Genomic DNA, 25,248 nt, shown 5'->3' with positions numbered 1-25,248 from the left:
TACAAAGGGAAAGCCAACCACGTCGTGGACACCGACGCCTTCTTCGCCCGCTTTGAGGATAACACAGTGCTACCGACGCGGCCCACTCCTGTGGACTGTGGGCTCTCCTTCTCCGTGGCCGACGTGAGTAAGACATTTAAGCGTGTTAACCCTCAGCCCAGACGGCATCCCAAGCCGCGTCCTTAGAGCATGTGCAGACCAGCTGGCAGGAGTGTTTACGGACATATTCAATCTCTCACTATCCCAGTCTGCTGTCCCCACTTGCTTCAAGATGTCCACCATTGTTCCTGTACCCAAGAAAGCAAAGGTAACTGAACTAAATGACTATCGCCCCGTAGCACTCACTTCTGTCATCATGAAGTGCTTTGAGAGGCTAGTTATGGATCATATCACCTCTACCTTACCTGACACCCTAGACCCACTTCAATTTGCGCACCGCCCCAATAGATCCACAGACGATGCAATCGCCATCGCACTGCACACTACCCTATCCCATCTGGACAAGAGGAATACCTTTGTAAGAATGCTGTTCATTGACTATAGCTCAGCCTTCTACACCATAGTACCCTCCAAGCTCATCATTAAGCTTGGGGCCCTGGGTCTGAACTCCGCCCTGTGCAACTGGATCCTGGACTTCCTGACGGGCAGCCCCCAGGTGGTAAGGGTAGGTAACAACACATCTGCCACACTGATCCTCAACACGGGGGCCCCTCAGGGGTGCGTGCTCAGTCCCCTCCTGTACTCCCTGTTCACCCATGACTGCGTGGCCATGCACGCCTCCAACTCAAATCATCAAGTTTGCAGACGACACAACAGTAGTAGGCCTGATTACCAACAATGATAAGACAGCCTACAGGGAGGAGGTGAGGGCCCTGGCGGAGTGGTGCCAGGTAAATAACCTCTCCATCAATGTCAACAAATGAAGGAGCTGATCGTGGACTTTAGGAAACAGCAGAAGGAGCACGCCCCTATCCACATCGACGGGACCGCAGTGGAGAAGGTAAAAATAGCCACTGTTAAATAGCCATCCCTAGCCGGCTATCACCCGGTTACTCAACCCTGCACCTTAGAGGCTGCTGCCCTATAGACATGGAATCACTGGCCACTTGAATAATGGAACACTAGTCACTTTAATAATGTTTACATACTGCTTTACTCATCTCATATGTATATACTGTATTCTATTCTACTGTATTTTAGTCAATGCCACTCCGACATTGCTCGTCCTAATATTTACATATTTCTTAATTCCATTCTTTTACTTTTAGATTTGTGTGTATTGTTGTGAATTGTTAGATACTACTGCACTGTTGGCGCAGCATTTCGCTACACCCGCAATAACATCTGCTACAGTGCCTTGCAAAAATATTCATCCCCCTTGGCGTTTTTCCTATTTTGTTGCATTACAACCTTTAATTTAAATGGATTTTTATTTGGATTTCATGTGATGGACATACACAAAATAGTCCAAATTGGTGAAGTGAAATGAAAAAATTACTTGTTTCAAAAAATTCAACAAAATAAATAACAGAAAAGTGGTGCGTGCATATGTATTCACCCCCTTTGCTATGAAGCCCCTAAATAAGATATGGTGCAACCAATTACCTTCAGAAGTCATATAATTAGTTAAATAAAGTCCACCTTTGTGCAATCTAAGTGTCACATGATCTGTCACATGATCTCAGTATATATACACCTGTTCTGAAAGGCCCCAGAGTCTGCAACACCACTAAGCAAGGGACACCACCAAGCAAGCGGCACCATGAAGACCAAGGAGCTCTCCAAACAGGTCAGGGACAAACTTGTGGAGAAGTACAGATCAAGGTTGGGTTCTAAAAAAATATGGAATGGAATGAATTTAAAAAATGGAATGAATATGGCACCACAACAAACCTGCCAACAGGGCCGCCCACCAAAACTCACGGCCCAGGCAAGGAGGGCATTAATCAGAGAGGCAACAAAGAGACCAAAGATAACCCTGAAGGAGCTGCAGAGCTCCACAGCGGAGATTGGAGTGTCTGTCCATAGGACCACTTTAAGCCATACACTCCACAGAGCTGGGTTTTACGGAAGAGTGGCCAGAAAAAAAACATTGCTTGAAAAAGAATTAAGCAAACACGTTTGGTGTTCGCCAAAAAGCATGTGGAAGACTCCCCAAACATATGGAAGAAGGTACTCTGGTCAGATGAGACAAAAATTGAGCTTTTTGGCCATCAAGGAAAACGCTATGTCTGGCGCAAACCAAACACCTCTCATCACCCCGAGAACACCATCCCCACAGTGAAGCATGGTGGTGGCAGCATCATGCTGTGGGGATGTTTTTCATCGGCAGGAACTGGGAAACTGGTCAGAATTGAAGGAATGATGGATGGCGCTAAATACATGGAAATTCTTGAGGGAAACCTGTTTCAGTCTTCCAGAGATTTTAGACTGGGACGGAGGTTCACCTTCCAGCAGGACTATGACCCTAAGGATACAGCTAAAGCAACACTCGAGTGGTTTAAGGGGAAACATTTAAAGGTCTTGGAATGGCCTTGTCAAAGCCCAGACCTCAATCCAATTGATAATCTGTGGTATGACTTAAAGATTACTGTACACCAGCGGAACCCATCCAACTTGAAGGAGCTGGAGCAGTTTTGCCTTGAAGAATGGGCAAAAATCCCAGTGGTTAGATGTGCCAAGCTTATAGAGACATACCCCAAGAGACATGCAGCTGTAATTGCTGCAAAAGGTGGCTCTACAAAGTATTGACTTTGGGGGGGGGGGGAGGCTAATAGTTATGCACGCTCAAGTTTTCCGTTTTTTTGTCTTATTTCTTGTTTGTTTCACAAGAAAAAATATTTTGCATCTTCAAAGTGGTAGGCATGTTGTGTAAATGAAATGATACAAACCCCCCAAAAAATCAATTTTAATTCCAGGTTGTAAGGCAACAAAATAGGAAAAATGCCAAGGGGGGTAAATACTTTCGCAAGCCACTGTAAATATGTGTATGTGACCAATAAAATTTGATTTGATTCATATGCCTGGACACCGTGATACAGTATATAGGCCTAAGGCCGAGACAATGAGAAGACACAGTGGCAGAATAGATTCAACCACACATTTGTTTCATTACAAAACCAGAGAGCAACATCTGTCCGGTGAAGTCCACAAAACATATTGCATGTAACAAACAGTTACATGACCTACAGCATGGTCAAGCAAGGTAATGTTTCTGAGATTTTCGGACTACTAAACAATATTGATTAGAAAAAAGAGTTACCACAAGTTGCAAAGATAACAGGAGCTGCCTCCACTATTCCAGCACCATTTCAACATCATCTAATCACCTATGCTTCGTCTAATACGGTGACAACTAAAAGATACCAAAAACGATTTAGTCCAATCAACGTAACCTAAATATGATGTGGCTGTCTATGGTACTGATTTCTGTGTGTAGGTGTGTGTGTGGTGTGTGTGTGCGTGCAAGTATAAAAAACATATTGACTCACCCTACTTGTAGAGAAACACCAATGCCATCCTCCTCTCTTTCATGTTGCCTAAACGGTCTATGACTCTGTCATACAGTACACGCTTTTAGTTTTTGTTGTCCTAGGCTACCTGGCTAAAATACTTGCTCGCTAGCCTAACTTCCTTTCATGGGCAACGATACGCCAGGCCAGCTAGTTAACATTACCATACTACATCTAGCTACATGTTGATCTTTCATCCTCTCAGGCCAGGGGCACAATGTATGAATTTATGGTCGGGTCAGAATTGGCGTTATAATAATTGGCCAGTACGGAGAATTAAGTAAAACCACAAGTCTAAATCCCTATCTCCATCGATGGCTAATTTAGGAAAGAGAGGATTTTAGCTAGCTAGTTAGCCACCAGAGGACAACATCACAACGAGATGCCACAATTCAAATGTCTTTCTGTCAATAATGATGTTTGGCTTATGAAGTGATTGGTCTGAAGCCAAATCCAAACTGGCTTCCTTTGACACTTTATTTGGTGCGCCAGGAGCATTCACAGCTGAGCTCACTCAGTTTAGCTCAACGTTGATTGGCTATTATTATTATTTTTATCAAGGGAGGCTTCCCTTGCATTCAATGCTACGGGTGGCAACAATGTCATACTCTTTCTGACCAGACAGCATCAGATAGATACGCTACACATACTGAGACAGAGGGGCGTTGTTTTGTTTGCTCGGATGCGTTCTCCGGTAAGATACATTCAGCCTCTTGCAAATTATTTTTTTTCCATTTTTTCTTGGTAAGGTTTTTGGGGAAGCCTGTCTTCCCTTGGCATGCATGAATACACACCACTACCTTTTATACATATTACTTCTGAGTGCAAGCAGCCATCTTTGCTCCGACGTGAAAGGGCACGGCCTGTTAGAGCCTTTACCCTTTAAATACCAACAATGTAACTAAATGTAGCTTTCTGACCTTTCATGCGACCCAGCCTTTACAGTAACCTCTCCAAGGGAGAAGGTCGCTACCAATCATATAATAATCTTTGAGGGCAGAGCTGGAGAGGGCGGCTTCTGATTACCCCACAGCTGCCAGCCTGTGTGCCCAGGCACCTACTTCACAGGTCAGAAGTCTACGCTATTTATAGCTGTTGCCTAAGTCCCCCCCGTCAAAAGCCTGTGACTGCAGGAAGAGCACTGTGCTGCCCCCAATGCACTGCACACACAACATTCTGCATCATCAGATAACATGCACTCACATCCCAGAAGCCAAACATGTTGTCAGGATCAATGCCAAAGTCCTTCACTAAGGGCTGCAGAAGAGAGGAGATAGAAAGAACAGAATTATAATGTTATTTTATTTTATTTTAAAGCAACACATGCAGAGCATATCACTGCATTTATGATGGTGTGTTGCAAAGATAAGAACTTACGCCGGCAGTGGAGAGCGCCACGAAGTGCTTGGCAACAGCAGATTTCTGTAAAGAAGACAATGTTTAATCTAATATACTTTGCATTCCTCTTCAGTAATAAAATTCATTCGCCTTTCCTTGTATGTTTCTAAAGGTGAAAAGGCTACCCACATCTTTAGCGTGCTCAATGAACCATTCCTTGGCAGACTCTGCGTTGGTGATGGTCTCTTGGGTGGTGAAAGTCTGAAAAGGGACAGACAATTAGATCACTACAGTAACACAAAAGACATTGCATTTCTAATGTGTGTTTAGGCTACTGTGTACAGTACTAAATCCCTAGCAGTTCATACTTCTCTCTCCACCCAGTCTCAAGGCTGGGTGACAGTAGGAGAGCCATTCAGACATAACTTTGGCTGTAACTCTACAGAGGCGTAGGTGAGAAGGCACGACATGGCATGCAGCCCTGCAGCACCACCTGATCCCTTTGTTTCAATGGAAACTTCCATTATATCAAACAACTGTTGCTGCTAAAGCCGAGTGGAACTTTATGATTTTTCCATATATTATCAGCTGCACAGTTTCTTTGCTCTTTGACAATGTGTTTTTATTCATGTGTATGTCTTTCTTGCACATTTTCTATGCCAATTTTGCAGACGGATATCTCTCTCTCAAGTGTTCAGAGAAAACAATAAAACCAGTGAATGCACTGGTATGGTAAAGACAACCAAAAGCAGGCACCTTGGAGGCCACGATGAAGAGGGTGGTTTCAGCATTGAGCTCAGCCAGGGTTTTGGCGATGTGTGTGCCGTCAATGTTGGAGACAAAATGCACACGGGGACCTCCCTTGGAGTAGTTCTTCAGAGCCTCAGTCACCATTAGAGGACCCTGGCAAAGAAGACACAACAAATACACAATGATGGCAGAGGTAGCTTTTACACCTAATAGTGAAACATCATATTGACACTTTAACAAATGATATGGTTGAGAACTGTACTTACTAGGTCAGATCCACCAATGCCGACATTGACAACGTCTGTGATGGACTTTCCAGTCCAGCCCTTCCACTCGCCACTGCGAACTTTCTACACCAGACACAAACGCGTAGACCATTGAAAAAAGTGCCTACACAATTCAGTCAAATTTAATTTGGTATGCCTTGACTACCACAGGGAGATAGCTAGCAATTCTATGTATAAACGGTACTGTAACTATTCAAACTGGAAATACAAACGGTCTCACTACGCGGTTTGGGGGGTTGCTACGAAATTGAGACCCTTGAGTCAGCTCCCACTCACGTGGCAGAAGCCCTTCATCTTCTCCAGGACTTTGTTGACCTCAGGCATCACATCATGTCCGTCAACCATGATGGGATGGTTGGAGCGGTTCCTCAGAGCCACGTGGAGCACGGCACGGCCCTAACCACTCAGGAGGAGGAGAAGATACAGTAAGGACACACACTGATATGGGAATTACAGCAAATGTATGTAGTGCCATTGATTTGTTTCAAACCAATTTCTGAGAAGGTGTCAAGTGTGTTACATTTGGCCATTCACTATCACGATGATAATTACATTGACAATAAAACACGCTCTGGCTAAAGCTAAGATATGCACCTCAGTGAAGTTGATCTTGTCCCCATGGAACATCTTGTCCCTGGCGGCCTCAATCCCCCTCGACTTGCCCTAGAGAAAAAATATATACATCCATTGGTGGGCAAATGGGCGTTCCATGTCAGAAAGGTTGATAGGGTACTGGACGCACAGCAGAAGAAGACCGTTTTTTAAATCCAAGCATAAGTGTGATGTGTGTGATAAAACTTTGACATTTATTTTTAGCACCAGGCTTATTGATGTTTGAACCTCACTGTATCACTTAGGCTTAAGGACATTGGTGCTTAGTTGCATGGTAAATACAACTCTGTCTTAGCCTGGTCCCAGATCTGTTTGTGCTCTTGCTTACTCCATTGCTCATTGTCAAGACAATGTTTGGCATGACAATGAGTTGGTATGACAGCACAATGACTGGCACTCAGGCTAACTTTGTCTGGCTCTATTAAATGTTTCTTTAAATTTCATAACAGTGTAATGACTATAGGTAAATGCCAACTACAGTATGGCTATTTGTAATTGTTGTGTCATTTGAATCATTATGATAAACAGCCATTTACCAGTTCGACCAACATCTTCATGACATCCTCAGTGATGAGATTCTTAGAGTAATCAATTAGAATGTCTCCATGATCAGTCTTCAGTGTTGTGCTGTACAGACACAGAACATTTGACAGGGTGAGAGATCTGTTTCCACAGAGATCCTATTAAATTAGGGACTCTATATGTAATTCTGTCTGTTTCTGGATTTAGGCAATGGACTCAATAACCTTTTGCCCACAAGTTACAAAATCAAACAGCCCTTTACCATGAAACAAATCTACAGTTGAAGTCGGAAGTTTACATACACTTAGGTTGGAGTCATTAAATCTTGTTTTTCAACCACTCCACAAATGTCTTGAAACAAACTATAGTTTTGGCAAGTCGGTTATGACATCTACTTTGTGCGTGACACAAGTAATTTTTCCAACAATTGTTTACAGACAGATTATTTCACTTATAATTCACTCTATCACAATTCCAGTGGGTCAGAAGTGTACATACACTAAGTTGACTGTGCCTTTAAACAGCTTGGAAAATTCCAGAAAATGATGTCATGGCTTTAGAAGCTTCTAATAGGCTAATTGACATCATTTGAGTCAATTGGAGGTGTACCTGTGGATGTATTTTAAGGCCTACCTTTAAACTCAGTGCCTCTTTACTTGACATCATGGGAAAATCAAAAGAAATCAGCCAAGACCTCAGAAAAAAATGGTAGACCTCCACAAGTCTGGTTCATCCTTGGGAGCAATTTCCAAATGCCTGAAGGTTCCACATTCAAACAATAGTACGCAAGTATAAACACCATGGGACCACGCAGCCGTCATACCGCTCAGGATGGAGACGCGTAGAGATGAACGTACTTTGGTGCGAAAAGTGCAAATCAATCCCAGAACAACAGCAAAGGACCTTGTGAAGATGCTGGAGGAAACAGGTACAAAAGTATCTACAGTGGGGAGAACAAGTATTTGACACACTGCCGATTTTGCAGGTTTTCCTACTAACAAAGCATATAGAGGTCTGTAATTTTTATCATAGGTACACTTCAACTGTGAGAGACGGAATCTAAAACAAAAATCCAGAAAATCACATTGTATGATTTTTAAGTAATTCATTTGCATTTTATTGCATGACATAAGTATTTGATACATCAGAAAAGCAGAACTTTTTAATATTTGGTACAGAAACCTTTGTTTGCAATTACAGAGATCATACGTTTCCTGTAGGTCTTGACCAGGTTTGCACACACTGCAGCAGGGATTTTGGCCCACTCCTCCATACAGACCTTCTCCAGCAGATCCTTCAGGTTTCGGGGCTGTCGCTGGGCAATATGGACTTTCAGCTCCCTCCAAAGATTTTCTATTGGGTTCAGGTCTGGAGACTGGCTAGGCCACTCCAGGACCTTGAGATGCTTCTTACGGAGCCACTCCTTAGTTGCCCTGGCTGTGTGTTTCGGGTCGTTGTCATGCTGGAAGACCCAGCCACGACCCATCTTCAATGCTCTTACTGAGGGAAGGAGGTTGTTGGCCAAGATCTCGCAATACATGGCCCCACCCATCCTCCCCTCAATACGGTGCAGTCGTCCTGTCCCCTTTGCAGCAAAGCATCCCCAAAGAATGATGTTTCCACCTCCATGCTTCACGGTTGGGATGGTGTTCTTGGGGTTGTACTCATCCTTCTTCTTCCTCCAAACACGGCGAGTGGAGTTTAGACCAAAAAGCTCTACTTTTGTCTCATCAGACCACATGACCTTCTCCCATTCCTCCTCTGGATCATCCAGATGGTCATTGGCAAACTTCAGACGGGCCTGGACATGCGCTGGCTTGAGCAGGGGGACCTTGCGTGCCATGCAGGATTTTAATCCATGACGGCGTAGTGTGTTACTAATGGTTTTCTTTGAGACTGTGGTCCCAGCTCTCTTCAGGTCATTGACCAGGTCCTGCCGTGTAGTTCTGGGCTGATCCCTCACCTTCCTCATGATCATTGATGCCCCACGAGGTGAGATCTTGCATGGAGCCCCAGACGGAGGGTGATTGACCGTCATCTTGAACTTCTTCCATTTTCTAATAATTGCGCCAACAGTTGTTGCCTTCTCACCAAGCTGCTTGCCTATTGTCCTGTAGCCCATCCAAGCCTTGTGCAGGTCTACAATTTTATCCCTGATGTCCTTACACAGCTCTCTGGTCTTGGCCATTGTGGAGAGGTTGGAGTCTGTTTCCAAATGCCTGAAGGTTCCACATTCAAACAATAGTACGCAAGTATAAACACCATGGGACCACGCAGCCGTCATACCGCTCAGGATGGAGACGCGTAGAGATGAACGTACTTTGGTGCGAAAAGTGCAAATCAATCCCAGAACAACAGCAAAGGACCTTGTGAAGATGCTGGAGGAAACAGGTACAAAAGTGTCACGGATTCTGCCGAGGCTGCTCCCCCTCCTGGTACGAGCAGGCGTCGGCGGTCGCCGTCCCCGGAGTACTAGCTGCCACCGATCTATGTTTCTGTGTGTGATTGCTTTTGTCTGTCTGTCACACCTGTGTCCTATTGTGTATTCATCACCTGTCCTATAAGTTCCGTCTTTTTGCTTGGTAGGATTGTGTGTTGTTGTTCGCCTGTCGTTGTGCTGCGTGTTTTGCTTCTTGTTTGCATTTTTTGTGTTTTACGCATTTTGCGTAAATGCTCGCCTCTTGTTGTTTTGAGGTCGTTTGTTTTCCGTTTCCTTTTGGAAATTTTGAGTAAACTCTGTTGGACTGAGCCTCGGTGTCCTGCGCCTGACTTCCACCACACATACACCTCACCGCATGACAGAACAACACACCATCTCCATGGAGTCAGCAGGAACAGCGGCGATACCCAATTCCCTGGAGGACCGGATTAATTACCAGGACGCCATGATCCGGCAACTCGGGGTCGCCATGGACGAGGTGTCCAACCGTCTGCGCCGGTTGATGAATCGGGAGGTGCCCACGCCTTCTCACACCATCCCAGCACCAACGGCCAGTCCTCCTCTCTCAGCACCGGAACCCAGTGGCATTCGGCTCTCGCTCCCGAGGGCATATGACGGTTCTGCAGCCGGGTGTCAGGGCTTTCTCCTACAGGTAGAACTTTACCTTGCCACCATACACCCGGCGCCCTCGGGATACGAGAGCGTCTCCGCCCTCATCTCCTGTCTCTCCGGGAAGGCGTTGAGTGGGCCAACGCCGAATGGAGGGGAATAGACGCCGCCACCATCACCTACGCGGAGTTTTCCCGCCGCTTCAGGACTGTCTTCGATCATCCACCTGAGGGGAAAGCGGCGGGAGAGCGTCTATTCCACCTCCGACAGGAGAAGAGGAGCGCACAGGAGTTCGCACTGGAGTTCCGGACACTAGCAGCGGATGCGGGATGGAATGAGAGGGCCCTCATTGACCACTATCGGTGTAGCCTACGAGAGGACGTTCGTCGTGAGATGGCCTGCAGGGACACCAACCTGTCGTTCGACCAGCTGGTGGACATCTCCATCAGTCTAGACACCCTGCTGGCTACCCGCGGACGTCCCGAGTGGGGGTCGTCCATTCCATCCTCCAGCACCTCCGAGCCTATTCCTATGGAGCTCGGGGGTGCTGGCGCTAGAGAGAGGAGGAGGGAGAACCCGAGGAGGGCCAACCCCTGCACCAACTGTGGCCGTGGAGGACACACCACGGCCAGGTGCTGGGGAGGGTCTTCTGAGAGAGGGGACAACAGGTCACGCACTGGGGAGTCATTTCAGGTGAGTAGGCGCCCCACTTACCCAGAGCTCTCTGTTGGTCACATGAGTATTCCTGTGCGTTTTCCACAGGTGGCACCTCATTCCCAGCATAAGGCGCTAGTAGATTCAGGCGCAGCTGGGAACTTTATTGATCGTAAATTTTGTGCTAGGTTAGGAATTCCCCTTCGGCCGGTAGAAGTTCCATTCCCTGTCCATGCATTAGACAGCCGGCCGTTGGGGTCGGGTCTGATCAGGGATGTCACAGCACCGCTGACTATGACTACGCAGGGGGGTCATGAGGAGATCATTCAGTTCTATCTGATTGACTCTCCTGCGTACCCCAGTGGTGTTGGGGCTTCCCTGGTTAAGTACCCACGATCCTACCATAGCGTGGCAACAGAGGGCTCTTATGGAGTGGTCTGCCCAGTGTGTAGGGAGATGTCTAGGTGTTTCCATAGGGGCGACCTCGGTAGAGAGTCCGAACCAAGTGCCCGCACTGCGCATTCCCCCAGTATGAGGATTTAGCACTGGTCTTTAGTAAATCGAGGGCAGCAAGGCTACCTCCTCATAGACAGGGGGACTGTGCGATAAATATCCAGACTGGAGCAGCTCTTCCCAGGAGTCATGTGTATCCCCTGTCTCAAGAGGAGACAGCGGCTATGGAGACATACATAGCCGAGTCCTTGGCACAGGGATACATACGGCCCTCTACTTCCCCCAGTCTCCTCGAGTTTCTTCTTTGTGAAGAAGAAGGACGGGGGATTGCGCCCGTGTATTGATTATCGTAGTCTCAATCAGATTACAGTTAAATACAGCTACCCACTGCCACTGATTGCGACGATGACGGAATCATTACGCGGAGCGCGATTCTTCACAAAGTTAGATCTCAGGAGCGCGTACAATCTGGTGCGCATTAAGGGGGGATGAATGGAAGACAGCATTTAGTACCACCTCGGGTCATTACGAGTATCTCGTCATGCCATACGGGTTAATGAATGCTCCTTCAGTCTTCCAATCCTTTGTTGACGAGATTTTCCGGGACATGCATGGGCAGGGTGTAGTAGTTTACATCGACGACATCCTGGTGTACTCTTCTACACGAGCCGAGCATGTAGCCCAGGTGCGCGAGTATTGAGACGACTGTTGGAGCATGACTTGTATGTCAAGGCAGAGAAATGCCTGTTCTTCCAGGAGTCCGTCTCCTTTTTGGGTTATCGGTTGTCCGCGTCTGGCGTGGAGATAGAGGTAGATCGGGTATCGGCTGTGCGTAATTGGCAAACTCCAACCACCGTAAAAGAGGTGCAGCGGTTCTTGGGTTTTGCTAATTACTACCGGAGGTTTATCCGGGGCTTTGGACAGGTTGCAGTTCCCATTACGTCCCTGCTAAAGGGGGGTCGGTGCGCTTGCAGTGGTCAGCTGAGGCGGACAGGGCATTTGTCAAGCTGAAGAACCTGTTCGCCTCGGCCCCGGTGCTGGCGCATCCGGATCCCTCTTTGCCTTTCCAAGTAGAGGTGGACGCGTCCGAGACCGGTATTGGGGCAGTCCTGTCACAACGGTCCGGCACGCCACCTAAGCTCCGCCCCTGTGCATTCTACTCTAAGAAGCTCAGCTCGGCGGAGCGCAATTATGACGTTGGGGACAGGGAGCTGTTAGCTGTAGTCCAGGCCCTAAAGGTGTGGAGGCATTGGCTTGAGGGGGCTCAACACCCTTTCCTCATTCTGACTGATCACCGTAACCTGGAGTACATCCGGGCAGCTAGGAGATTGAACCCTCGTCAGGCTAGGTGGAACATGTTCCTGACCCGGTTTGTTTTTAAGATCACATACATCCCTGGGTCCCAGAACGGTAAGGCAGACGCCCTGTCCCGGCAGTATGACACAGAGGAGAGGTCCATTGAGCCTATTTCCATACTGCCGGAGTCTTGTCTGGTGGCTCCGGTAGTATGGGAGGTCGATACGGAAATCGAGCGGGCGCTGCGTACCGACCCTACTCCCCCGAGTGTCCTGTGGGGCGGACGTACGTTCCGCTCGAGGTTCGTGATCGGCTTATTTCTTGGGCTCATACATCACCCTCCTCTGGACATCCTGGTATTGGTCGGACGGTGCACTGCCTTAGCGTAAAATACTGGTGGCCAACGTTAGCCAGGGATGTGAGGGTTTATGTCTCCTCCTGCTCGGTATGTGCCCAGTGTAAGGCACCTAGACATTTGCCCAGAGGTAAGTTACATCCTCTGCCCGTTCCACAACGACCATGGTCCCACCTCTCGGTAGATTTTGTGACCGATCTACCCCCTTCCCAGGGTAATACCACCATTTTGGTCGTTGTGGATCGGTTTTCTAAGGCCTGTCGTCTCCTCCCACTGCCGGGTCTCCCTACTGCCCTACAGACCGCCGAGGCCCTCTTTACCCACGTGTTCCGGCACTATGGGGTCCCCGAGGATATTGTGTCCGACCGAGGTCCCCAGTTCACCTCCAGAGTCTGGGGGGCTTTCATGGAACGTCTGGGGGTCTCGGTTAGCCTTACCTCGGGGTACCACCCAGAGAGCAATGGGCAGGTTGAACGTGTGAACCAGGATGTGGGTAGGTTTTTGAGGTCCTATTGCCGGGACCGGCCGGAGGAGTGGTCGAGGTATATCCCCTGGGCAGAGATGGCCCAGAACTCTCTCCGCCACTCCTCCACCGGATTAACACCTTTCCAGTGTATTTTAGGGTATCAGCCGGTCCTGGCACCGTGGCACGAGAGCCAGACCGAGGCCCCTGCGGTGGACGAGTGGATTCGGCGCTCGGAGGAGACGTGGGACGCTGCCCATGTCCATCTGCAGCGTGCCATCCGTCAACAAAAGGCGAGCGCCGATCGCCACCGCAGTGAGGGGCCGGTGTACGCACCGGGAGATCGAGTCTGGCTCTCGACTCGAAACCTGCCCCTCCGCCTGCCCTGCCGGAAGCTGGGTCGGCGGTTTGTGGGGGCCCCTTTAAAGTCCTGAGAAGGTTGAACGAGGTGTGTTACAGGTTACAACTGCCTATAGAGTACAAAAATATTAACCCCTCGTTCCATGTGTCTCTTCTCAGGCCGGTGGTAGCTGGTCCACTCCAGGATAATGAGATAGGAGAGACCCCTCCGCCCCCTTTGGACATCGAGGGGGCCCCCGGCGTACAGAGTCCGGACCATCTTGGACTCGAGGCGCCGGATGAGTGGTCTCCAGTATCTCGTGGAGTGGGAGGGGTACGGTCCGGAGGAACGGTGCTGGGTGCCCAGGAGGGACATCCTCGATCCATCCCTCCTGACTGATTTCCACCGTGGGCATCCCACGCGCCCGGGTCCGCGTCCTCCTGGCCGTCCCGAGGCCGGGGTCGGCGCACGGCTGGAGCCGCGCGTCAAGGGGGGTACTGTCACGGATTCTGCCGAGGCTGCTCCCCCTCCTGGTACGAGCAGGCGTCGGCGGTCGCCGTCCCCGGAGTACTAGCTGCCACCGATCTATGTTTCTGTGTGTGATTGCTTTTGTCTGTCTGTCACACCTGTGTCCTATTGTGTATTCATCACCTGTCCTATAAGTTCCGTCTTTTTGCTTGGTAGGATTGTGTGTTGTTGTTCGCCTGTCGTTGTGCTGCGTGTTTTGCTTCTTGTTTGCATTTTTTGTGTTTTACGCATTTTGCGTAAATGCTCGCCTCTTGTTGTTTTGAGGTCGTTTGTTTTCCGTTTCCTTTTGGAAATTTTGAGTAAACTCTGTTGGACTGAGCCTCGGTGTCCTGCGCCTGACTTCCACCACACATACACCTCACCGCATGACAAAAAGTATCTACAGTGGGGAGAACAAGTATTTGACACACTGCCGATTTTGCAGGTTTTCCTACTAACAAAGCATATAGAGGTCTGTAATTTTTATCATAGGTACACTTCAACTGTGAGAGACGGAATCTAAAACAAAAATCCAGAAAATCACATTGTATGATTTTTAAGTAATTCATTTGCATTTTATTGCATGACATAAGTATTTGATACATCAGAAAAGCAGAACTTTTTAATATTTGGTACAGAAACCTTTGTTTGCAATTACAGAGATCATACGTTTCCTGTAGGTCTTGACCAGGTTTGCACACACTGCAGCAGGGATTTTGGCCCACTCCTCCATACAGACCTTCTCCAGCAGATCCTTCAGGTTTCGGGGCTGTCGCTGGGCAATACAGACTTTCAGCTCCCTCCAAAGATTTTCTATTGGGTTCAGGTCTGGAGACTGGCTAGGCCACTCCAGGACCTTGAGATGCTTCTTACGGAGCCACTCCTTAGTTGCCCTGGCTGTGTGTTTCGGGTCGTTGTCATGCTGGAAGACCCAGCCACGACTCCATCTTCAATGCTCTTACTGAGGGAAGGAGGTTGTTGGCCAAGATCTCGCAATACATGGCCCCACCCATCCTCCCCTCAATACGGTGCAGTCGTCCTGTCCCCTTTGCAGCAAAGCATCCCCAAAGAATGATGTTTCCACCTCCATGCTTCACGGTTGGGATGGTGTTCTTGGGGTTGTACTCATCCTTCTTCTTCCTCCAAACACGGCGAGTGGAGTTTAGACCAAAAAGCTCTACTTTTGTCTCATCAGACCACATGACCTTCTCCCATTCCTCCTCTGGATCATCCAGATGGTCATTGGCAAACTTCAGACGGGCCTGGACATGCGCTGGCTTGAGCAGGGGGACCTTGCGTGCCATGCAGGATTTTAATCCATGACGGCGTAGTGTGTTACTAATGGTTTTCTTTGAGACTGTGGTCCCAGCTCTCTTCAGGTCATTGACCAGGTCCTGCCGTGTAGTTCTGGGCTGATCCCTCACCTTCCTCATGATCATTGATGCCCCACGAGGTGAGATCTTGCATGGAGCCCCAGACGGAGGGTGATTGACCGTCATCTTGAACTTCTTCCATTTTCTAATAATTGCGCCAACAGTTGTTGCCTTCTCACCAAGCTGCTTGCCTATTGTCCTGTAGCCCATCCAAGCCTTGTGCAGGTCTACAATTTTATCCCTGATGTCCTTACACAGCTCTCTGGTCTTGGCCATTGTGGAGAGGTTGGAGTCTGTTTGATTGAGTGCGTGTACAGGTGTCTTTTATACAGGTAACGAGTTCAAACAGGTGCAGTTAATACAGGTAATGAGTGGAGAACAGGAGTGTTTCTTAAAGAAAAACTAACAGGTCTGTGAGGGCCGGAATTCTTCCTGGTTGGTAGGTGATCAAATACTTATGTCATGCAATAAAATGCAAATGAATTACTTAAAAATCATACAATGTGATTTTCTGGATTTTTGTTTTAGATTCCGTCTCTCACAGTTGAAGTGTACCTATGATAAAAATGACAGACCTCTACATGCTTTGTTAGTAGGAAAACCTGCAAAATCGGCAGTGTATCAAATACTTGTTCTCCCCACTGTATATCCACAGTAAAACGAGTCCTATATCGACATAACCTGAAAGGCCGCTCAGCAAGGAAGAAGCCACTGCTCCAAAACCGCCATAAAAAAGCCAGACTATGGTTTGCACCTGCACATGGGGACAAAGATCGTACTTTTTTGAGAAATGTCCTCTGGTCTGATGAAACAAAAATATAACTGTTTGGCCATAATGACCATCGTTATGTTTGGAGGAAAAAGGGGTGCTTGCAAGCCGAAGAACACCATCCCAACCGTGAAGCACGTGGGTGGCAGCATCATGCTGTGGGGGTGCTTTGCTGCAGGAGGGACTGGTGCACTTCACAAAATATATGGCATCATGAGGAAGGAAAATTATGTGGATATATTGAAGCAACATCTCAAGACATCAGTCAGGAAGTTAAAGCTTGGTCGCAAATGGGTCTTCCAAATGGACAATGACCCCAAGCATACTTCCAAAGTTGTGGCAAAATGGCTTAAGGACAACAAAGTCAAGGTATTGGAGTGGCCATCACAAAGCCCTGACCTCAATCCTATAGAAAATGTGTGGGCAGAACTGAAAAAGCGTGTGCGAGCAAGGAGGCCTACAAACCTGACTCAGTTACACCAGCTTTGTCAGGTGGAATGGGCCAAAATTCACCCAACTTATTGTGGGAAGCTTGTGGAAGGCTACCCGAAACGTTTGACCCAAGTTAAACAATTGAAAGGCAATGCTACCAAATACTAATTGAGTGTATGTAAAATTCTGACCCACTGGGAATGTGATGAAAGAAATAAAAGCTGAAATAAATCATTCTCTCTACTATTATTCTGACATTTCACATTCTTAAAATAAATTGGTGATCCTAACTGACCTAAGACAGGGAATGTTTACTAGGATTAAATGTCAGGAATTGTGAAAAACTGAGTTTAAATGTATTTGGCTAAGGTGTATGTAAACTTCCGACAAGCATTTTGTAGTGAATTTGAGTGGTAGCCCAATCGAAACTTGAACCCACTTCTTTCTAATCCTAAGGAAAGCAGGGTATCCCAATTCTACTGTTTGCTTGTGTGTGTGGAAGTGCTTGTAATGCACTTATGAAGGTTAGGGTTATTACAATACAGACAGCAATACAGACAGGCAACAAACCTGCACCCCCCTAGCAGTACATGAAGAGAGTTCAGCCACAAGTCTACATAGTGACAGTGCTGTGCATTTTTTATGGTGTGGAAGCCCATAGGCTACTCTGATAAAAGGCACTACTTCATATTTTGGGGAAGGAGACACAGTTGCACCTGAATTATGTCAGTGATGCAATAGCAAAGATCTCCAATTGTACAGTCATTTTTTATTGCCAATAGCGTCTGTTCATGATGACACATTATGTGGTTTTAGCCTATGTCTAGAGGTAATAGCCTGAAGTGAAGACAACATGTTCTGATGGACAGCATTTTAATTGAACTCCCATTTTACACTGATGATGTAATACTTTTTTTTGAGAATAAGGATACTGTGTGTATCTTCAACAAATAAACACTGACATTTTCTAAATAAAAGTCAACCATAAAGATACCTGAATTTGTGGAATCTCTCCTTGTCTTCCTCAAACATCTTCCTCATGTTGAGGTGCGGAGCATGTTCATGGTACCATTTCTCCAGTTTCTGGAAGGTTGGGTCGTGTGTGAGTCCCATGGTGTCGAGAGGTGCTGGACGCGGTCCTTTCAGCTCAACTACCCTGGCTGAGTGAGACTGTGAGGAGCGAGAGGAGAGGCTTTTGAAGGGAAACCAACCCGCTACACTTGCCCCTCCTATAATAACACGATACTTGGGACGTGCAGCACAGCCACACACACTGTATCAGTAATGCAGCGATCAAGACAATGTTATGTAGCTAAGTCCATAACATTACCAACCGACTAAACGTACAATTCAAGACATCGAGTAGTTTTACCAAATTCCATGACAAAAAACAACAGCACTGTCAATTATAAAATGGAGTGACAACATTGAATAAGATGAAGTCAACTTCTAAAGTTACATAAACGTTACTGCACACAAGTAAAAACGAATTAATAAACTGTAATTGTCAGGAGGGTAGCCTCCAGATGTGATACTATTTTTATGAATATTATGTTTTAAACATAATAGGAACCAAGGGAAATGTAAATTCATGCTAAATATTGTAGCAAAAAAATGTGTTACAGTCCAAATTTGCATAACAATTTATGTCGTTGATAATTCTATTATTAGAACACCGTCAACGTGTGGACCACCAAAGTGCGTCTCGTCCAGTGGGAGACATGTTAGTGTCGAATCTTTGTCGCACTCTAGTGTTTGATAAGTGATATTACACCTATCCAGTTTAAAAAGACCACTAGAGGGCGGAGAACTCCACGGGATAGGCCTAAACACCCGTGTGCGAAAATTCGATTCTTGTAGCAAAAAAACATGTTCTACCCTTTCAGTGGGATTGTTTATAAATACACCTAATCGATTCAAATAATTATCAAATTAGTTATCAAAAGCGTAATGTATTGTTCTTCCACACTTGAATGTGTAGCTAATGCCATGCCATATTATCTACATAAAACAATCTTTGTGATGAAGTAATGCTATTATAAAAATCTGTTTCAATCTGAAGCTTTCACCTTTGCATTCACTTCGAATTCGAGGTTTTTGAGTGTGTCTGATCCGTGTGATCAAGCGATGTTTGTAATTTGTCTCACGCGCTCTGGTTTATATGGCGAAACGTCACATCCGTTGTATACAGACTTCATTCGCTGTCAAGAGGGTTGATGCCTAGCTAGCTGGTAAGTGATGCGCCTATCAACTGTCCTTTGATTAAAACACGTTTTATCTGAAAGCTCTTAACAAATGTACACCCCTCACAAATCACAGTTGTTAGAACAAGGAATAGTACCCGACTGTGCCAGTTGTATTAGGTTTGTTTTTATTGTGTGCTATCTTAAAAAATCGTGTCGCAGAGAGCTAGCTACCTAGAGAGCTAATGCTAACATTAGTTGTCGATAACTAGCTAGCTAAGTTAGCTGTGGTCTTTGGGAGTACTGTGGCCGTTCAGTAGCTACTAACCAGAAACCTACAATTTAGCAACAGTTCAAGAAATTCTAAGATATTCAAACTATGAATGCTTAGTAGTGAACTGGCTTTAGTATTTATTCTAACATATCCCTGATCTAATGTAAATGTGGACTAGCTAACGTTAGCTAGTGTGGTTTGATTGATTGGTTTTGGGACATTATTTTTGCAAAGATTTTAAATATTTTCCCTCCCTGCGAGGCAATTTCAAGGAGTGTCTTTCGAGGGTCATGGAAGGTAGCTAGCTAGCCAGCCAGCTAACTAATGCTAGTTAACTAAGCTAGGTAAACTTGTCTAAGGAGGGGCCAAAAATGTTTACAATAGGTAGGGAACCCTTCTAATAGTCTATGGTATTCTGCAAATGTACAGCCCACTACTTGACTGCTAACGTTAGATCTTTGGGTGTGTGGCTAATGTTTTTCCAAACCGGGTAGCGTTTGTTACAGTGATATTTTCTTATTTATTTTGTGTAACTATTATGTTGCCGAACTTTTTCTCCACTCGAGCTTGACAGAGGCGAATTCGTTTCAGTTTAGGGCGTTAAAAGGCCGTATTAATAGCTTGCAACATAGTGCCCCTTGTTGTCTGCATGAGTTTCGATGAAACTGGCGTACTGCGCTTGCGGAGGTTCTATTGCACCTTCCTGCTAAATAGTGATCAGATTCATAAATACTAGCCTACGAGCTACGTCTATGCATTTTTCTATGCTTCAAAGCTGGTTAAGTCGGCTCACTTGAACTGACAACACAACCGGCTAGTACCAAGCTGGTCGGATTTGAAAGAGGATCACCGATTTATAGTAGGTAAAATCTAAATTGGCTTTTTATAACAACTAGCGAGGCGGTTGGGCAATTTTGTGACCTCTTTACTTGAAAGAAAAATCTACCTCCCCAACTGGTCTTCCGAGCTCATATCTGCTTACTATGTGCTAGCTAGATATCTACTGACTTTACACTCGTGATCTATCGGTATTTAGCCGTGGTAGTATATCTAGGTTGCATTATGTCTCGCTTTCATAAACATTTGCTTGTGTGTTATAGCAAGCTAACCAGTGAGTGACAGTCGGAGCAAGCTTGCTGCATCCTCAGAACGGGAGTAGCCCTTACTATCCGGTGCATTTGGTAACCTGCACCGTTGTTTTCGATATTCTATATTGATCTGGGTATTGCATGATTTGTTGAAAGTTATAGTTTTCTGCTTGGGCGGTGATGTTGGATTGAGAATTTGACACATTTTGCCAATATAAAGGCCAGTATTACAGTATATTCCCACTCAAATCAAATTTTATCTGTAACGTGCCGAATACAACTGGTGTAGACTTTACCGTGAAATACTTGCTTGTTTACGAGTCCTTCCCAACGATGCAGAGTTTAATAATATAATAGTAACATGAGGAATAAAATACACAAGAATGGCGCTACAGTATTTTTTTATTTTTTTTATTTTACATTTTAGTTATTTAGCAGACGCTCTCATCCAGAGCGACTTACAGTTAGTGAGTGCATACATTTTCATACAGTATATACAGGGAGTACCAGTACCAGATCAATGTGCAGAGAGGTACAAGGTATTTTTGGTAGATATGTACATGAAGGCAGGGTAAAGTGACTAGGCATCAAGATGGATAATAATAAGATAGAAGCTGTCTCGGAGCCTGTTTGTCCGATACCATTTGCCCGGTAGCAGAGTGAACAGTCTATGGCTTGGGTGGCTGGAGTCTTTGGCAATCGGGCCTTCCTCTGACACCGCCTGATATACTGGTCCTGGATGGCAGGGAGCTCGGCCCCAGTGATGTACTGGGCTGTCTGCACCACCCTCTGTAGCGCTTTGCGGTCAAGGGCGGTGCATTTGCCATACAGAGTGGTGATGCAGCCACTCGAGATGCTCTCGTTGGTGCCGCTGTAGAAGGATCCGAGGGCTCATGCCAAAACTTTTCAGCCTCCTGAGGGGGAAAGGGCTCTGCCTTGGCCTCTTCACGATTGTATGGGTGTGTGTGGTCCATCTTTAGTGATGTGGACGCCAAGGAACTTGAAGCTCTCGACCTGCTCCACAACAGCCCCGTCAATGTTGATGGGGGCAAGCTCTCCCCTCTTTGTACTATAGTCCACGATCATTGCCTTGGTCTTATTGAAGTTGAGGGAGAGGTTGTTGTTGACCTGGCACCACACTGCTAAGTCTCTGACCTCCTCCTTGTAGGCTGACTCGTCGGTGATCAGACCTACCACTGTGTCGTCAGCAAACTTGATGGTGTTGGAGTCGTGCGTGGCCACGCAGTCTTGGGTAAACAGGGAGTACAGGAGAGCACTAAGCACAAACCCCTGAGGGGGCCCCCGTGTTGAGGGTCAGCGTGGCGGAGGTGTTGCTAGAGCTGTGAAGATTATGGAATTCTGGGTAACAATTAATTGTTATGCAAATGTTGACGTTATTATCATAGTTGTCATTTTTGTTATATGTTTTGAGCTTGTAATGCATCATAATGCAGCTTTGAAAATGATCTATGACATATGTAATGAATACAACACAGCTTTGGTGACACCCCCAGCTCCAAAACTAATTGCTTTGACAGCTTGGGACTTTTGGAAATGAAGCTTCTCCTCCCGACATTGCAGTTCTGCTCGTAAAATTATTACCAATTTTACCCACTTCATGTAAAACTTAAAAATTGCTGTTGGGTAAACTATATCTGCTTGAATATAAAAGTAAATTCCCCCTTCTCCTAAAAATGAATGTATTAAGAAGATTATGACAAATTGTTTTTGCTCATGGTTATTGTCCATAATTGTCGGTTACACGATTATCTGATAATTGTGCCAGCCCTAGTTGTTGCCTACCCTCACCACCTGGGGCCGGCCTGAGGTTTAGTTTTTAAATGATATTATTGATTGTGAACACCTCTGTGTGGCTGAATGTTACACACATAAGACACATTCAAACAGTACTGTCCAACTCAACTGACTATCTTATTAACGGATTTAAAGGATTTGAATAATCCCCACATATCCTTCAAATATGTGCTACTACAACACAGAGGTCTTTGGTATTGTTGTTGAGCAAAAGGCAGCTTCTATTGCCATGTCTGCCTTCTGTGGTCATGTGGAATGTATTTCCTGTTTGTGTCGCTGCAGTATGGAGAGAGAAAAGTGTGACCTGCTACCTAATATCTTGTTGATCCACAAGTGATCTGAAGAATTAGGACGTTTTTACCAATATAAACATCTCTCTAATTTTTGGGTTGTTTTATCATCGTGGAATCAGGTTGACAATGCTGCTGTCTCTGGTTTTGATATATTTTTTTTTTAAATAGGCCAAATACACTGTTAGTAGCCTAAATGGGTCTGAGTTTTTATGAGGATAGACCAGTTGTTGGGCATCTCATCTCTCCTTTGTAGTAAACCAACATTTCCAACAGAGATTTGTCACAGCCCCCTCTTTACCCTTTGGTTTCTGTTTGCGTTGAGCTTGTCACATTTTCAGACATTGCATTATTGTCTGTCATCCAAAGCTTGAGGAGATATTCTACTTTTCAGTAGTTTGTTTTACTACATGCAGAATGACGAAACCATCCTCTATGGAGATTGACTTGACATAAACCACGTTTCCATCCACAGTTTTTATGCAAGTAAAGTCATACTGTATAAAAAATAAAATCACGACGGCTGTGATGGAAACTAAAATTGGTAAAATTGTTCGACATGGTGATCTTTTATCGTAATATGAATTATGCGAGAAATGTCAGTGGAAACGCTCTTATGTGTAAATATTGATAAATAACCATTATATTGAAGTAAACTTGGAGTCACGTGATGATATGTTGTGTGGTCCTCCCACTACGACTCGGGGAAACTATGCAGTTTATTAGGTTACAGATTAAATAAGTTATGATGAACTTCACAGTGCAGGTAGACTAGCCTACCTGCACAACCTACCCGCACTGTATCTGCAAGCTGTTGGCTAGAGTGCCCATGCCAAGACCAGAGTAGGCACATTTAGCTATTAAACGCAACATTTTGTGACAACTGTCGATAGAGTTGAAAATGCGATGGAAACACATTTTTTTTTATTCGGTACATTAAAACTTCAGGGAAAGTGCTTTTTACAGTGCATTGGGAAAGTATGCAGACCCCTTGACTTTTTCCACATTTTGATACTTTACAACCTTATTCTAAAATTGATTAAATAGTTTTTCCCCCCTTATCAATCTACACACAATACCCCATAATGACAAAGCAAAAACTGGTTTTTAGCATTTTTTGCAAATGTATAAAAAAAAATAATAATAATAATTTTACATAATTATTCAGACCCTTTACTCAGTACTTTGTTGAAGCACCTTTGGCAGCGATTACAGCCTCAAGTCTTCTTGGGTATGATGCTACAAGCTTGTCACTCCTGTATTTGGGGAGTTTCTGCGTTGTCTTGGCTGTGTGCTTAGGGTCGTTGTCCTGTTGGAAGGTGAACCTTAGCCCCAGTCTGAGGTCCTGAGCGCTCTGGAGCAGGTTTTCATCATGGATCTCTCTGTACTTTGCTCCGTTCATCTTTGCCTTGATCCTCCCTAGTCTCCCAGTCCCTGCCGCTTAAAAAACATCCCTACAGCATGATGCTGCCACCACCATGCTTCACCGTAGGAATGATGCCAGGTTTCCTCCAGACGTGACACTTGGCAGTGACCATCGGGTTCTTGGTCACCTCCCTGACCAAGGCCCCTCTCCCCCGATTGCTCAGTTTGGCCGGGCGGCCAGCTCTAGGAAGAATCTTGGTGGTTCCAAACTTCTTCCATTTAAGAATGATGGAGGCCACTGTGTTCTTGGGGACCTTCAATGCTGCCAGGATTTTTGGTACCCTTCCCCAGATCTGTGCCTCGACACAATCCTGTCTCGGAGCTCTATGGACAATTCCTTTTACCTCATGGCTTGGTTTTTGCTCTGACATGCACGGTCAACTTATATAGACAGGTTTGTGCCTTTCCAAATCATGTCCAATCAATTGAATTTACCACAGGTGGACTCCAATCAAGTTGTAGAAACATCTCAAAGATGATCAATGGAAATAGGATGCACCTGAGCTCAATTTTGAGTCTCATAGCAAAGGGTCTGAATACTTACGTAAAGGTATTTCTGTTATTTTTAATACATTTGCAAAACATTTTAAACCTGTTTTTGCTTTGTCATTATGGGGTATTGTGTGTAGATTGCTGAGGATGATAAAAAAAAGTGTTTTAATTCCGGCTGTAACAAAATGTGGAAAAAGTCAAGGGGTCTGAATATTTCCGAAGGCACTGTATAAGCTTACAAAATTCAATAATATTGATTTAAAACAGGCTATAGGCTACATGTGCACCACCAGTTATGAGGGGGAAAGGGACTGTCACCACCCACTGATTTTATCTGCATCAAGTCAGTTTGGTGGAAACACCACTGGTAGGAAAATGCGCTTATTTTCTTAATGCAGATTTTAGAATATTGGCATGAAAATCTGTCACTAATTGGATGAAAAACTAGCCATAGATGGCCTAATATTCAGCTGGATTTGTTTGCCTGTAGAGAGAGGACTTTGTCATACTGCATCTTTCTAACACTTACTGAGAAGCTCTTTGGTTTGTTGCATGTTTTTCCTCATAGATAGTCTCTTATCACAGATATTCCTGTTGAGTTCTGTCACAGCTCTGTTGCTATGGAAATAAAGTCATTGCTCTGCAGATTCCTGCCTCTGTGTTCACTCTCTCCCTGACTACTGATCCAACGCCTGACTAGCCCTGTCCCTGACCATGGACCAGTTGTTAGTTTTTGTTGTTGGTGTCACTAATGTATTGATCAGCAGATCCCTTTTTCATTTAGTTTCCTGTTACGTGTGTGAGAGTCAGCCCATGAGCCCAATAGTCACAAGATGTCTATTTTTTTTCCTTTTGTCTCATGGCTATGTTTATTCTTTCAACTAACTGGACGAACCAGAGTGATATTTCCGTTAACAAAGCATTCTAGTGTTGCTCATGCCGCAATGCTTAAAATATGCTGTTCTCTCA

General features: G+C 45.5%; 1 protein-coding gene across 1 annotated transcript in view; it reads right to left on the bottom strand.

Moving 5' to 3' along the window:
- LOC121535804 (glucose-6-phosphate isomerase) overlaps window positions 1-17,890 on the bottom strand; it is a 31,596-nt gene extending 13,706 nt beyond the window's left edge. The window contains exons 1-9 of the mRNA XM_045218287.1: window positions 17,707-17,890; window positions 7,036-7,126; window positions 6,482-6,550; window positions 6,164-6,283; window positions 5,867-5,950; window positions 5,607-5,753; window positions 5,040-5,111; window positions 4,890-4,934; window positions 4,716-4,769 (exon numbers count right to left, since the gene is read on the bottom strand). Coding sequence (XP_045074222.1) covers window positions 4,716-4,769; window positions 4,890-4,934; window positions 5,040-5,111; window positions 5,607-5,753; window positions 5,867-5,950; window positions 6,164-6,283; window positions 6,482-6,550; window positions 7,036-7,126; window positions 17,707-17,825 — 801 coding nt within the window. The 5' untranslated portion in view covers window positions 17,826-17,890. The remainder of the gene's footprint in view (window positions 1-4,715; window positions 4,770-4,889; window positions 4,935-5,039; window positions 5,112-5,606; window positions 5,754-5,866; window positions 5,951-6,163; window positions 6,284-6,481; window positions 6,551-7,035; window positions 7,127-17,706) is intronic.
- Window positions 17,891-25,248: the final 7,358 nt, after the last annotated feature.

The sequence above is a fragment of the Coregonus clupeaformis genome, unplaced genomic scaffold (genome assembly GCF_020615455.1).
Source record: "Coregonus clupeaformis isolate EN_2021a unplaced genomic scaffold, ASM2061545v1 scaf1481, whole genome shotgun sequence".
Classification (NCBI taxonomy): domain Eukaryota; kingdom Metazoa; phylum Chordata; class Actinopteri; order Salmoniformes; family Salmonidae; genus Coregonus; species Coregonus clupeaformis.
The sequence above is the reverse complement of the archived record's forward strand: the minus strand, read 5'-3'. Positions and strand labels throughout refer to the sequence as shown.